Source organism: Harpegnathos saltator, unplaced genomic scaffold (assembly GCF_003227715.2).
Source record: "Harpegnathos saltator strain DR-91 unplaced genomic scaffold, Hsal_v8.6 scaffold414, whole genome shotgun sequence".
NCBI classification, from domain to species: domain Eukaryota; kingdom Metazoa; phylum Arthropoda; class Insecta; order Hymenoptera; family Formicidae; genus Harpegnathos; species Harpegnathos saltator.
Window position 1 is genome coordinate 451,605 of NW_020230222.1, and position 15,982 is coordinate 467,586.

Genomic DNA, 15,982 nt, shown 5'->3' on the forward strand with positions numbered 1-15,982 from the left:
ATTTCAGTAAGAAAGCACCAAGTCTCTCAGGGCTTTGTCTCCTGTTTTATCGCGGTTAATCGAGTTAGGTGGTTCATTATGGTTTCGCGTGCAGTTGCCTCCCCCCCGCGATCAGACAAGAAGAACTCGCTCATGGGCATTGAAGGATAAAAGATCGCCGGCTCTCTCTCTCTCTCTCTCTCTCTCTCTCTCTCTCTCACCCTCTCTCTCGATTGATCGATGATTCAGGCCTAGTCTGTAATATGTGTTGTAAGCTGTAAGGCGTAAGAACTCATCAATTACAGCCGATTATTTTTGTAATAATCGACTGTGATTCGGCAATTCTTACGGCTTACAACTTACGACACCTATTGTAGACCAGGCCTCAGCTGGCGCCTCACGACAATGAGACGGCAGCGCTAGAGAGGGGTGGGAGAGAAAGGCTGTCCTCTCTGTTTAGCAGGACCGGTTCTCCTTCTCCGAGCGAATCAATCATGATCGCGCGGGAAGTCATCGCCGTTATGTAATCGGACAAACCAGCCGAGTGGTGATTTCGAGAGAGCGCGCGGATAGAGATCGACGGCTGCGCGCGAGCGGAGGTGGGAGCCGATGCGGAGCAGGCTGAAATAAATAAACGCCATAATTCACGTTCAACAGTTACGAACGGTTCAATTCGCGATTGGAACCGGTCCAATGGCAGACGGTGATATAGGGGGTAGGCGCGGTAGCGCAGAGAGCAGGAAGGGAGGGTGCATTACGCGCGCGCGCGTGCGAGAGGGGCAAACAACTCCGGCTTTGGCCGCGCCGTGCCGGTGCGTCGAGCGTTCTCCGAAATTAATTTAAAAGACAGTATTTCCTGCCGCGCGGGCTTTGCACCTGCATAATCTCGTCGCACACTCGCAGCTCCATGCTGGACCTCCGCAGCCCCCCGCGACCCCCGGCCAACTCGGTCTCGCGCTGCCGGTTGAAAATAAGTGGATTACCTTAACTTGATAAAGCGGGGATCACATTTTATCATGTTAAAGGAAACCCTTCGCTTTCCCGTCCTGCCCTTTCCCCTTCCCCTTCTCCGCCCTCCCTCTCTCTCTGTCGCGCGAGCTTGAAATCGTCTACTCCTTTCTACCCTCGGTCACAGGACGTCGCTCGCCTCTGCCACTCTGCGCTCCTGCGCGGCCTAATTTCTCGGCCACCTCCGATACTATTAATCTCCCTCGCAATTATTTGTCGCTTCTATTTCCCGCCCCGCGTACCATTTTCACGCACATCGGGGAAAAGTCTGTGGCTTTCACGCGCGAGCTGCGCCAACAAAGATTTGATTCTCGCGAAAACCCCGAGGAGGCTGAACGATGTAATCATTGGCACCTGAGCGTTCCCCAGTGCGACACCCCCTCAAGGCTTTTCACACACAGCCCGCTATTGCACGTAGAAACGCCAATGTCGCGCCTCGATCGTATCGTTTACGCCGTGTTACGCAGAATTCGTACGAGAAGCGAGCGCTCGTTTCGCTGCGCGTTACAGCGCGACGATACCGATCCCGGCGAGCATCGCGAGCGACGAGAACAAGACGCGGCGGCGAAACTGCGCGCGCGCGCGCGCGCGCTTAATTTCACTTTACACCTCGCTATCTCGTTCGCTGCTCCATCGTTAGCGTTTTCGCGTAACCGCGGCACTGCACGTGCATCGGATACGTACACGTAATGCGCACTCCGTCAGAGCAGTCGCCGAGGCTAACTTGCGCTATCGCCGGGCTTGTACAAAAAAGGCCGACGACCTGGACGGCGGAGAGAAGAAAGAGAAGTTGCGAAACAGTTGGGTTTATCTCGCGATTATCTCGCGCGAAAACTCTCGGTCCCCGAATGATTCGCTGCCCTTTGCTGCCACATTGCTGGCCAGCCGGGCGCGTTCACGCGACGCGCGGAAGGAACTAAAGCGCTCGCAACACTAAACAGAACTTGTCTTCGCTTTAATTCGCAGGCAGTGATTCCGCGCTAAAGCAACACGCTCCGCCGCGGCCGCGAGAGAGTGTGATACCTGGCGGGCGTAAATGAAATTTACGGGGGGAAACGCCGGGGAAAGAAAGCTCAGCCGGAGGATGCGGCCGGAATTGCAAGATCGCGGGAGGGACGTCCTGCGCGAATTAACAATAAGAAGCCACTCGCGCGGACGGAGTTTGCACTTTTATTCCCCACGCGCCCGCGCGAGCGCACTCGCCGTTATTCTTGCTCGCGGCAAAGCGGGATAATCCTTATCCTAATGAACGTGTCCAGCCGAACTCGCTCCTCCGCAAGGGAGTCGCGCAACATGCGTGATGCGCGCCGCGCCACAGCGCTTTCGGGAGAACGCACGCGCCGTTTTCGCCGTTTTCAGAATTTCTTTTATTTAGCGCTATCGCGCCCCGCTCCTCCGCCCGCCGCCGCTGCCGCCGCACTCAATTATGGTATTAAAGTTCCCGCTGACATGGATACGAAGCAATTTCGCGGGATTAAAGTTCCATACAAGTTCACAAACAGCGTTTCTCTCCCATAAGACGCGGAAAATGAACGGCTCTCCTCCGGAATACCACGCCGCCGCGTTTACTCTCAATGCTGAATTACTTCTTCTTCTTCTTCTTCTTCTGCCAGGCGCGCGCTTCTACTAGAGACTGCTTGGGTCAGAACTACCGCGAGCAGAAATAATGATGCATCCGCACGCGGCGGCACCGGATGGAAGGGGAAAGCCGGGGGAGGGAATAAACTGAGGCGTGAGCGCTCTCGCGCAACGATAACGCCCCCGTTATTCGGCATTCCATGGAATTATCTGTAACATTACCGCGACTGAAAGCCCCCTACGACGACCTCTTAGCGGGGAGACGTGACAATGGATGAGGTATTACCGCGCCGAGGCGGATATAAATTGCACCGGGCGCCACGCCGGATCCATCTGTCACGCGAGCGAACAAACGTAAACCGATACGGAGATTTGAGCGAACGGAGAATCTGAATAAGTCTATCTTCAAACGCTCTCTCGCGACGTATCGATTCCTCGCAGGACTCGCCAAGAGACGACGAAGGCGCGCCCGAGTAAGCAAGGCGAGAAACACGCTCGGCAGGGGAGGAAAGAAAGGAAGAAAAAAAAAACCCGACTCAATTATTCTGCTCGCGCTCTCCCCCCTCCTCGTGTGACGCCTATCGAGAAATTATGCAAAATCTCTCGAACGTCAGCCTCTCTTCTCAGGCGACACGCACCTGTTGTTATGAATTCTTGCGAATAAGGCGACTGAACCTGAGACCAGCAATTAAACCGTCCAGTTCAATTATTCAGCTCTCTCTCTCTCTCTCTCTCTCTCTCTCTCTCTCTCTCTCTCTCTCTCTCTCTCTCTCTCTCCGCGTTGCTGATCGAGAAATTATGCAAGATCTTTTAAGCGTCGCCGCCTTTTTTTCATAAAATGCGACGCACCTGTTGCTATTAATTATCGCGAATGAAGCATCCCCGAGTTCTTTTCTTTTCTCTACTTTTTTTTTCTAAGAGTATAACCGCACGCAATCTGGCCGCAAAAATCTGTGCGTTCGAGAGAATCTCGGGGGGAGGGGGAGGAGGGGGCGATAATAATATTCACACCGGGCCATTCACATCGCGCGCATGGGCGCGGTTGTACTTTCTCGTCGATAATCCTCCACCCACATTCACTGTTCTCCGTAGCAGACCGGTTCTATCTATCCGCATGTCTGTAGGGTAGTTTATTATTCATTGGGGTTGCATCCCCAACGCGGATAAACGGCGCATTGTTTATGCATTAGCCTGTACTGCCTGCCTGCCCTATACCCAACTCCTCTCGATCTGGCCATTGAGTTGATTTCGCCTTTTCTCACATTCCGGGCCATCAAACTTTTTCACCTAATTGTTCTCGCCTGTCCGAAAGCCGCTCCTCCTCTCCCCCGTCCGTCCTCCCCTGCTGTCTCCCTCGCCGTTCTTTTAATATAATAGTCATTGGGATTATATTCGCGTATTCTATTCGAAGTCGCCCCGGAGTTTTCCGTTTGCTGCGGTCGAAAAGGTTGCTCGCGGAGGGGCGGGGGAGGCGGGGACGGGGAGAGCGATTCTTATAATCCTCCTTTAATCTTTAATCAAGGCTAAGATGATTACGGCATTATGCGAATAAATGATTTTGTGTTCCAAGGACTGTGGTGATAAGGCGAAATATATGAAATATAAAATGCGAGCGGAAGTCTCGGAGTTCGCTAAGTCCGCTTTGCCCAACTAAATCGCTATAATGCCGTTACAGATTACATTTAACATGCTTCGTAAGAGAAATCCCTCGTTAAACCGGCTGAGCTTCCTCGGTTTAGGGACCGGGCGTGACGATGGACGGATAGGAAATGCGATCGCGTCCCTATCGCAGGTTCGAATCGAAGTCCCGATAGTTCGCATGGCACGATGATTAATGGCGGGCGAGTCTGTCGTAGACAATTGGAATATAAAATGCGCCGCGGAACGAAAGGAATCTAGGCGAGAGATGGTATGAATAAAATAACCATTAATTCCCGCGGATTCACATACGGCCGGCGTGAAATTTGCAACAGGGCGCCTTCGTTCGCTGCAATTATATATTGCAAAAAGAAAAGAGTTATTAACGAGCTTCGAATGAATACGTAAAATGTGATGTAAACTTGGTTAAAATTTCGCTAAATAATCAATCGTCCGCTTTAGCTCCGCGTGTCACACAAATCAGATGAAAAAATCCCTGTGTTATTAAGCGCTGCTTAAAAAATATCCTTTCACCGAAACGTACCGAAATTGTTTTCCCAATCGCTTTCTGAGATGCAATCTGAGCATGGAGGCGCGGCTGAAGTCGACTTACGCAATTAAATAAATTTTGCGGATTGACAGGTTTGTTTTTAAAGTCTGCTTGTTATTAAATCCCGACATTTATCTGTTAAAGCAGCAAATTTTTCGGCACCGTACGTGTCACGGCTTGTTTCATATGCAGATCCTCTTTCAATTTTCATACACATAATGAATATGCATGCGCGTTTTTATCCGAGAATTCACATCAGGATTGCCGGTATCGCGGATAAAGTTCGAAATTATTCCACCAAATTATTACGTACCTTTGCGTTATGACAACCCTATTGTTTTAAACTGCACGGTATTGTACGTGCATGCCTGCGAGCCGCGCGTTCGACGCGCGGCCGTGTATATTGCGTACACGCTCCGGGAGTTTCGAATTTGTCCATCGATTTTAACAGCGGCCCTTTCCACTCATCGCGATGCATTCAGACGAACCTTCGCGCGCGAAACGCTTTAATCTTCTTCGCAACGCTCGCGTTCGTCCGATACATAAGTGTCTCGCTTGTTCGCGAGAAAAAGAGAAAGGAAGCAAGAGCGAAGACAGTGACAGAGTCTACACTGATAGAAAAATATAGTTAAATTAACTATAATCTCACTATATTTTACAGTTCATTTTGGCGTCAACCATATTTTTATAGTTCGTGAAACCTCCAAAATATAATAGTAAATAACACAAATACATAGTCAATGATTGTCCTAAATAATTGTTTAGTTACTTTTACCACATATATGGTTATTTCTCATTCACAAATACAGTGAGATTTAATATTCATATAGTTACAACTGTCATCATTTAGCAAATATTCTGGTAATATTGACTATATGAAAGAGTTACTTTACCTACCATTTTATATTTGTATCCGTACAATAATTTTAATTTAACTTACTGTAATTCTTAGTAAAAATATTATATGGTTGGTTATACTATGCCTATATCGTAACTATTACCGATATTATGCTAATACTTACTATAAATATGATATTTCGGACTATAATTTAGTTACTATATCATTATAGTTATAGTCCAAATGTCATATACTTTTCTCTCAGTGTAATAAAGGCCGGAAATAACGTCGAACAATCGAAAAAGCGCCCTGCCGAGCGCAAAACACACCAACGCCGTTACAATGGGTCAACACTCAAACGAAAATACCCGTGAGAGAACACTGAGACGTGACGTCAATGTTTAAAAAATCTACGCTTCAAAGCACAGAAGACAGGTGCGGATTTTCACCACCGTCCTGATCATTCGTTTTATCCGCCGGGCGAACAGCTTTCCACGAACTTTTTCGTGCTTTTACGCGCGCTGCTCGTCCATATCGAAAGAGCATATATGGGCTCTCTACCTTGCCGTCATCCGCATGGGACAAATAACGCTGCGGTCGCTGAGCTGCCGGCTTTAGTTCGCTCGTTACAATTTCATTATCGAGACGCAAATGTCGCAGACCGAGCCGGAAACAACACATCCGTGTGCGCACGGCTCGCATTCATTCGTATAGCTAAATTAAGTCAGTGCGCGATAAGTGGATGCCGAGAGGCGTCTTGTGTCGTCAACGAATCGGCACGACTTTCGCACCGAGTCTCTCTCTCAATCGAGATTCTCTCACTCGAGACTCTTGGCTACTCGCCCGGCTCGTCCTTATTTATGACGTCAGGAGCGTGCGAGCGAACGAACGCGCGTTTACAACGTTCTTTTACGTCCTGCGTATTTCGCAGGACGCAAAAGAACATGCTCGCGAGACGCATCGCGCGGAAATGTTGAGAGTGCATTTTCCCACCGTCCTAACGTCATCAGTCGAAAGGGTTCGTCGCTCCGCACTCCGCCGCGAGTAGCCGAGGAACTTAATTTCTCGGCCTCGACAACGCGCTCGCGGAAAGCAGTTACGAGGAGCTTCCGTTGCCGACGTGTGTCGAATTTTTGATAGCCGGCGTGGCGAATACGTGGGGCGCATACGTGCGCGTGCATGCGTGGCGCGCGACGCCCTGAGGGAAGACGGAAGGTCGCGCCCGCGGATTTTCTTCCCCGGTCGACCCTCGATTTTCCAGCGACGCCTTCTTGCGGCCGAGCGAGCCGTGCAATCTCGACACGGTCGCGGAGCGCGCTCTCGCGGCAAAACAATAGTTTCGACCGGCAATCCCGGATTGTGTTTTAATCTGAAAGAACCCCGGCCACGCCGCTGATTGCATTGCATAGTAATCTTAGTTTTTATCGCGTCTCGAGATTGGTGGAGGTGCCGCTGCGCCGGGCTCGTACAACAGCCCCCCCTCCTCTCGCGCCCCGGCTATCGGGGTCAGAGCGATGCAACCTGCATTATACACGCCATCGCGTATAATCTCGAGACGAGCGCAAGAGCGCGCAGCGAGGGGGCTCGCAAGGGGGTGAAAAAGGAACGAGCCGATACGTAGCGTCATCAGTCGTCCGATAAGGGCTTGATCGCACGCGACACTTGAAAGCGCGATTATCGCTTATCGGGAGAATCCTCATTTATTGTGCAACTTCCAGGTGAATGAATATATCGACGCTCCGCGCGATGCTCTATCTGTCTATTACGCGCGCTCCTGTTAAATGTCATCTTGGTGAACAGAATTTGACCGACCGCGATATTTCTCCTCCCCTTCGCCCATGGCCGCCGCCGAGCGATTTATCCCGGCGCAAATTTCTCTGCCTGTCGGAAACAACGGAGAGAGTCATTTCAAATCAACCGAAGCGTTTCACGAGCGACTGACCCTGCATACGATATGTAATAATATTTGAAGTCGTAAAGGGGGAGGGGAGGAGAGGGGAGGGGGTCAACAAACGGGCGCGAACAAGCACGATATCGCAAGCGCGAAATAAAAATTTCGTTGCGGAAAAAATGCGTTTACGCGCGCGAGCGAGAACAGAAGCTGCGGAAAAATTCAGAGTTATCGATTAACGCTCGATCGACAGCAGCGAACCGAAACGACCGTTTTCGTCGGCGGAGCTAGCAGAGGCAAATTTTGCCGCAACGCATAGCGACGCTGCCGCGCGGCAGCTTGGAGAGCACGTATCTATCCAACGGATCTCGTCGTGGTTTTCCTTCAATCTTCGAGGCAACACCTCGAGGGCCTCGCTCTTCGCGCATGGTGGTTAGCGAACCGCGGGTGCCGCGTTTAACACCTACCGCCGCCCTTCGCCAGCAATAATTAATTAGTGCGGCGGACCTTTTAAATCGTCGGCCGCGGCGCAACGCAATTATCGCGAGCAGTCTCATAATGACGCGAAATTTATGCACTGTGACAAACTTAGGCCACGATGGCGCCATTAAGTCACGCGTAATGCGCCGAGTTTTTCTTCGGCTCCCCGATAGGAACCCAACGTTTCCGCCAGAGTTACGCCGTACGCGGGAATCGATACGACGCACCGCCGCACTCCCGATATTACCGTCGCTTTTTGCCCCGCGCAAGATGGACATGTTTCCTCTTCTTTTTTGTTTACAAGCCAACATGTTTAATACATGCTTCACGTTCCGAGGCGAGTACCTCGGCAATCTTGCCACAGATTGCAAACTTTCCAGGCGACGTTCCAGGCGAAAGATGTAACAGATGTGTGTTTGTACGCGCCGCAAATTGGAGCCTCCTAATTTTCGACTCAGATCCCGAGAAAAGATCGCCCGGGAAAGTCGACATCGACTTAATCGCGGAATATCGAGACATTGACGAGATAACATTAAACCCTCGTCAAAGCTGGGACGCGACGCTAAACAGCTCGGACGAGAAGCAGGCGCGGGCGGCGCGGCGGCTGCTTCCCTCGAAAATGGCACCGTGGGGAAACGACAAACGAGAATCGATCGTCTCATCGAACGGTCGTATGAAAAGAAGGAAGAAAAAGAAGCGACCAAGTCGGTCACCGACACAAACGCGTCGCCGCCGTCGGAAATCGAGCCTGGGGACGCACGCGACAATCGTCTCGGATCGGATTACGCGCGCGTTCTGTACTCGCAAATTCGAGCGCGATGGAAATCAGAGGCCATAAGTGCTCGAAACATTTATCGGCTCGCGAACGTGGATATGCGGTTAAAAAGTGCTATGTTGAACAAGGTTGCACACACGGGAAGCGGCTCGCGGGCGGGGCGGAGGGAGGAGTGGCTACATAAAATTCACGACGTATAAAAGCGCGGTTTCAAATGAAATACACACTCGAACGAAAGCGCGGCGAATTTCCAGTGCGGAATTAATGGTCTCATAAGTAACGAATGAAAATTACGCTTAAAAGCGCACTGATTCGCGCGCTCTTCCGGAGCTATCCGTGGAAAAAAAAGAGAGCGCGCGTATCGCAGATTCGACGGTCGAATGAAATTCTGCGAGAGTCATCCGCGAATCGATTGCTCTTAGCTTAGTTTTATGACCGCGCGAAATTTCGCGAAAAGTTAAATCGTGTCTGTACCTCGCGTTTCGAAATGCCGATTAATTGCGTACAATTAACGCGCCGAGTTTCGCATAAATTATTTTAAGCTGAACAATTAAAGTAATAAATTCAGAATAATTGGAAAGATTGTCTAGATTGCGCGCGCGCGCGCGCGTGTAGAGCAAGAGGGAAGCGGTATTATCTCGTTACGTATTAATTAAAACAATAGGGACGATAAATTTAATCTACGAAATGATTCTTCTCTGTGTGTGTGTGTGTGTGTGTATGTGAGATTTGAGTTTAAAAAAATCTCCATTCTCCCCGCGGATTCTATTTACCTCCGTGTCGCGCGCCTTATTCTATTCCTCGCATTTTGATTATACACGCTGATGCTGATACGTCGGAACGTTAATCACGTTTACTTTACGCTCATCGAATTAAGCGAATGTATGCGTAACTAAGATTCAAATGGGTCGCGAAAGGCGGACCGTATTCACGGCGCCGCGCGCGAGCTGTACTAATTATTCAGCCTTCAGTTTCGCAAGTCGGCCATTGTAATTTGCTTGCTCGCGCCGTGTCAATCGGAAAAGTAATCCAGCGCGTCAATGAGAAAAATCGCGGCAACGAAACGAGCATCCCCCCATCCGTCCGTCGAGACGATGCATACGCATTACTCGTCACTCATTTCAACGGGCTCATTCCGCTCGCCGTCTGATTCCATTCGCTGCTTTCGCGAATATTTCATTACCGCCATTTCTCGAGTCTTTCAGAGAGTTACGCGAAGCTGGGACAGTCGTTAATTACGTGAAACGCCGCGCGCCATGGCCTGCTTTCGTTTGCATGATAATTCCCTTCCGCGACCATCCATGGGAAATGGAACGAAACTGACGGGGAATGTCTTTGTTGTTGCAGCCTCGTGTCTTCGCGATGATACCAGAGCGCATCTTAGAAAAAACTCGCGTCTCGCGAATTTACAGACTCGCGACTTCGCGATACCGAATCCCGAGCCCGAAATCGCGTGTTCGGACTCACTTTCTCACATTTTCATCCTCCTCTTGCAGCGCGTCCTTTCCGACGACACAGCGGGCGAACGTTTCGACAATATGCCAGGTACACACAACGCGGGCAAATTTATTCGTAATTTCAGCTCTCTCGATATGACATTGGGACAATGTAGTTGAACGCGCGTGCGGTGATTTGCAAGCTTGCGAAATACAACGGCGGCTCGCTAATATTCAGGTCGCCGTTGCAGTCGCGCGAATATGCTCGCTAATTCACCGATATCGAGTACGCAAACTTTTATCGAGGGAGGAACGAAGGGGGCAACACCGCGCGCGCGCGCGCGCGCGAATTGAATCCATTAGTAATCACGTGAGTAGCGAGGAGATGCAACACCGACATAATGGCTCGATGAAAAAGATTTCATTTCCGATACAAGCAAGTTTTATAGCGGCGTTGTTCCCGACGTAATAATACCTCCCGCTACGTACAAGCTCTCGCTGAAAACGCGCTCGCATCGCTAATGAACGAGGTAAATGTGCGTGCTCACTGAATCAGGATGCGAGCAAAAAGTTAATGATACGCCAGATCACGTCGCCAGAGATAGATTTGCGGACGCGCGGGCGATGGTAATCAGTCGTATTGTGAAGAAAGGTACTCACCGGTGCTTTTCACAGTTGGAGACGCCGACGGCTGCGCGCACAGGGCGTGCGTGCCCCACAGGAGCGCCAGGATGACGCGAAGAAACTTCATGCTGGTCATCGTGAGTAGCTAGTCCATGGAAAGCCTGCAACGCACAAAACAAGCGTTTTCTTCAGCTACTTACTTCACCTACTTACGCCTCGCTCGCTCGCCACTTTGCAGCGCCTTCAATCGACACCCCAGCAGCGGGATTCTGCAACTCGTTACGCAGTCGTTGCGATAACAACACACCGTGGTCGCGCAAGTGTAATATGTGGCAGGAAAGATGCGCAACGTTATGCACAACGAGCCGAAAACTCGTCGTTATTATAAGCGCGTAACGAGTCACAGCATCCCGCCGCGCCGCAGCGCGCGTATTCACCGACGACGTTTCGTCGTGAAGCAAAGCGAACGCTTCTCGTCGTGTGAAGATAAATAAATGGTAAATATATAGAAAAGGGTACCTTTCCACCTCAGCGATTTTTTTCATTTTGGAATATGTTAGAAAGGGTGAAATTCTGAGTGACTTTTCCTAATACAATTATATGGGGGTCGCTTATAGTTTCTGAGATATTTGACTTTAAAGTTTTATAATTGTACATCGAAGTATATTTGAAGTAGACAAGCAGTTTTCATTCGCTTTAAATATAGGAAACAGTACATATAAGCGGGAGAGGGGCTCCGCCCCTCCCCAAACAAATCCTAACCTAATCTAACTTATTGCATCTTTGTATATTTTTGGACATTATTGAAAAAAGTTCTCTTGAGATCTATCACCTGGCTCAACTTAACTTATTATAATATCTGCATATAATTAGGTGTTGTGACTTTTGAAGAGATATTTTCAATATCGCCCAACAATATATAAAGATGCAATAAATTAGGTTAGGTTAGCATTTCTTTGGGGAGGGGGTGCGGCGAAGGGGTGGAGTCCCTCTCAATCAAAATTCTAATCAATCTCCCTCTAATCAAAATTCCAAAACTTAAAATCAAATATCTCGGAAACTATAAGCGACCCCTATATAGTTGTATCAGGAAGTCACTCAGAATTTCACCCTTTAAAATATATTTCAAAATGAAAAAACCGGTGAGGTGTACCCCTTTCTATATATTTACCTCTACCTCAAATATACTTCAACGTACAATTATAAAACTTTAAAGTCAAATATCTCAGAAACTATCAGCGACCACATAATTGTACCACCCATATAATTGTATTAGGAAAGTCACTCAGAATTTCATCCTTTATAACATATTTCAAAGTGAAAAAAATCGGTCAGGTGTACCCTTTTCTTTTATATATTTACCAAATAAATAAATCGCTAACGTGCGTTAGCGTTCAGCCGAGTGCATAAAGCTGATTTTGTCGGCGAGCTTCGGGGACATTACGGCGAGAGCGTCAGTAATTGGAACATTCGCCCTACTTTCGACGGTTTCACCGTGTGTTACTTTATTCCTTCTGTACATTCTACATCTTTATCCTCGCGCGAGATATACTTCCTTTCGATCCCTATAGACGCTAAGATAGATAGAGAACCCAAAGCTTGTTCATCCGCAGCTCTACGTCCGCACACAATCCAGCAGAGATGGATCGACTTCGTCGCAATGTTTCACGCCGAATGGTAACACCGTTGCATCGCGTCGCTTCCTCGTTTTCCCACACGATACCGCCTCGGGCATGAAGAGAAAAAAGGAGTGAAGCATAACAATAGCGTAGACTCGGCGCGAAATGAGATTCTGATACCGCGATTTCATCGTCCCGGCTCGCATTACGAGAACGAGGGTGTCTGGCGACGCAACGCCAAATGTAGAGAATGGATCGGTCCAACTCTCACAGTAGAGAGTGAGAGAGAAAGAAAGAAAGAGAAAGAGAGAGAGAGAGAGAGAGAGAACGGCGAGCGAGGAACAAACTATCAGGGCTGTGTGTGGATCTTTCTCAGTTTCGAAGGAAGCAGAATCTCCGCTTCTCAGAGCCGAATTCGGAAATTCCGTTCTCTTCGATCCAAACACGTTTGCTTCGTTCATTGTCGGGCTAATTTCGGCGTGTGAAATTTCCAATGTTCATCGCGATGCTATAGCTTGTTATCATGTCCAGATCCAGATCCAGGCCAGAATTGAGGTGTCGCAGGATAAATAAGGTTCTCAGGTAAAAATGTCAGGAAATTGGGTCGCGCGCGAGTTCGCAACGGCAATCGTTGCGGGGGTGTAATGAGGGTGCGACGAGGGGCGGCAAATGAAGTCGGGAGGGACGCGACGACTGATTTATCGGAAATTAATATGCTACGGGGCGAGAAGTACTTGACGCCGTTTATGGCCGCGAGGGGAGAACGGAGATATAGGAAGAGAATTTAAAATAGATTTGCACGGGCGAAAAAATATTCCTCCTCGTCGCGGCCGTCATTGTCGTGGTCGTGGTCGTGGTCGTGGTCGTCGTCGTCGTCGTCGTCGTCGTCGTCGTCGTCGTCCTCGTCTGTTCTCCTCGGGGACTTATCGCGGCTGAGATAACGACGAGCCGGAGGGAGGACCGTGCAGGCGACTAAGGCACATTGATGGTCGGCCGTTAAGAGGATGGAAGAAGAAGCTCGCGACTCGTGGCTGGATGGATCCTCCGCCGACGAAGATGGGAGAGACGGAGCATTGTGTGTAGCCCGGCAAGCAGCGGCACACAAGCGCTGTACCATCGAGTCGCCTCGGAGAGATCCGCGAGAGCTGATTCGCAGAATGGATAGATCGCAGATAAGTAGTGATCTTGCCTCTCTCGGTCTAAAGACGTCAGGCCGATCCGGCTTAAAGCGACGGAAGTCGAGCGGTGTGACTTGGAGCGTAAACCCATGTCGGGAAATGTGAATTCGCGCGTTGGTATTCGCGCGCGGCGGAGAACGAGCCAAACGATCGCGAGAAGGACGCGCGCTGGCTGCTCGATAGTCTCGACAACTGCCTAAAGCGCTCCCGGATGAGAGACGGGCCGAGAGAGAGAGAGAGAGAGAGAGAGAGAGAGAGAGAGAGAGAGAGAGAGAGAGAGAGAGAGAGAGAGAGAGAGACACGACACGGGAAATCGAACGAAATCACCCGGCCGATTAGCGGCACGACGTTCTCGCGATCCTCGCTGATCCCACCAAGCGGATCCGCGACGAAGATACGCGCGTGTAAATAAAGTTTCAAGTGATCGTCGTAAATCCTGCGACACGTTATCCTGGAATTTGCGGGCTCGCTGATAGGCGTGATATCACGTGAAGCACGCGCCGCCGAGTCCCTCTGGACGGAATCAAATGTTCGTTCATTAAAAGTGCGTATTAACGGCGGTCAGTTATATATGTGCGGTTAAGCAGGTTATACGTTCGCCGGTGAATTATTCATGCGAGATATCCTCGCTATTAACGGAATGATTTATCAGTCGGACGAGATATTGCATTCAAATTTCATTACCTTAATAGGACCTAAACCCTTAATGGCCACGCATATGTCGCGATATTCCTATAGGAGTCAATAAATAACTATCACCCCTTCGCCACCCATCGCACCCTTCTTTGCTACCGCTATAAATCGCGAATCGTCTAAATCTACCCGGCCGCTCGGCCGTATCAGGAACTTATTCCGCAGAGAGAGAGAGAGAGAGAGAGAGAGAGAGAGACGATTTCCACTCTTTCGGCGCGCGAAGCCCGAGGAAAAAATGACGTAGACGAAGCACCGGCGAACTTTGTAAAATACGAGTGCAACCAGCAACGCGATGCACTTGGTGCATCGCTGTGGGCACCTGCATTCGTGACGGATCTACTCGACGAGCGATCCGCCGGAGTTTCACATACGGCCGACGAACGCGTGTCGGCGATTTATCGCGTTCATATATATGCCGCCTATCGCTGTGTGTGCCCGCGCGCCCGTCGTCGTCGTAGGAAAGCATACACCTGCAGTAAATAGAGGGATGTGCGGAATAACCCCCGACCTCTCTCTCTCTCTCTCTCTCTCCCTCCCTCTCTCTCTCTCTCTCTCTCTCTCTCTCTCTCTCTCTCTCTCTCTCTCTCTCTCTCTCTCTCTCTCTCTCTTTACCACTCGCCATCGAGACGAATGTGACGAAAGCCCGGTCGCGTATCGGAGATCTTCCTGGTATATTAGTTCCGCGCTGTTGATTGTTGCGTTCACCGTGAATGTGCATCCGGAATACGAATTAGTCGTCATTAAGGAGGAATTATTTACGGCAGTAAATAATGACCTGTATAAGACGGCTGGACGTTACGGCGGAGCCGAGACGCTCCGTCAATTTGCGGCCGCCGAGCATCGCTTGAGAATGCGTCACTCTGTAATATCTGAGCTATTACCGCCGAATAATTGGATGCCCACGCGCACGAGTCTCTCTCTCTCTCTCTCTCTCTCTCTCTCTCTCTCCTCTCTCTCTTTCTCTCTCTCGTCATTTTTACGAATGATTTCTCTCCTCTTTATTCGGGATACGAGCGGCGTGTGATTTACTCGAGGGAGATAAACGCAGCCGAGTACTTTTCCGCTCGCGCCACGCTCGACTGCGCGACGATAAATCTTTATGTATTCGTGTAGAAACCGCAGCGTGTGTAACGAAAACGATAACTGCGACAGCTCTTGTAAGAATTCAATCATAATTCGCTCTTGTGTCGCGTCGAACGACAGATTGCGTTCTCTACGACGGCGACGCGCGAACGCGGCCTGTGACGTTCCTTCTATTCGCGCGGATGAAAATCGAGATCGCACTTTTAATCGCGGAGGAGAGCTCTGACGTGTAAAATATCACGAAATTGCGAGCTAACTGCGCTATACTTTCTCCATCGTCTCGCTTTACTCCGCTTTTATATCCTTTGTATCTTCATAATTCTCTGTAATATCTCTATATTTCTTCCACCACTTTTTCCTCAATATCTCGACCATAACGAACGTTAGATTAAGGAAAATAGGAGCCGATCGGCGACGAGAGATCTGTGAATAATGGGTATAGCCAAGCTTCATTTATGTACCGGCTTCGGGGAAAATCGTCGAGCAATAAAGTCGACCCGAGACTATAAATCAGCAAGATGGGCAAAAAATTAAGCGGTAAAGTACTTTCGTTTTACCCGAAGGGAGAGCGCCTCTGAACAGAGAAATTTGCATTTCCTCCCTACTTACTCC

The 15,982-nt window shown here is 49.6% G+C and overlaps 1 protein-coding gene across 8 annotated transcripts in view; it reads right to left on the reverse strand.

The window, feature by feature from the left end:
* The window catches only part of LOC105186179 (basement membrane-specific heparan sulfate proteoglycan core protein), a 249,256-nt gene that overhangs the window by 177,335 nt on the left and 55,939 nt on the right, over window positions 1-15,982 (reverse strand). For 7 of the 8 annotated variants that reach the window (XM_025301388.1, XM_025301389.1, XM_025301386.1 and 4 more), the window contains one exon: window positions 10,834-10,958. In XM_025301388.1, the coding sequence (XP_025157173.1) occupies window positions 10,834-10,933 (100 nt within the window). In that variant the 5' untranslated portion in view covers window positions 10,934-10,958. Of the gene's footprint in view, window positions 1-10,833; window positions 10,959-12,159; window positions 12,181-15,982 lie in introns of those variants that run through there. The other variant, XM_025301390.1, reaches the window with a different exon arrangement.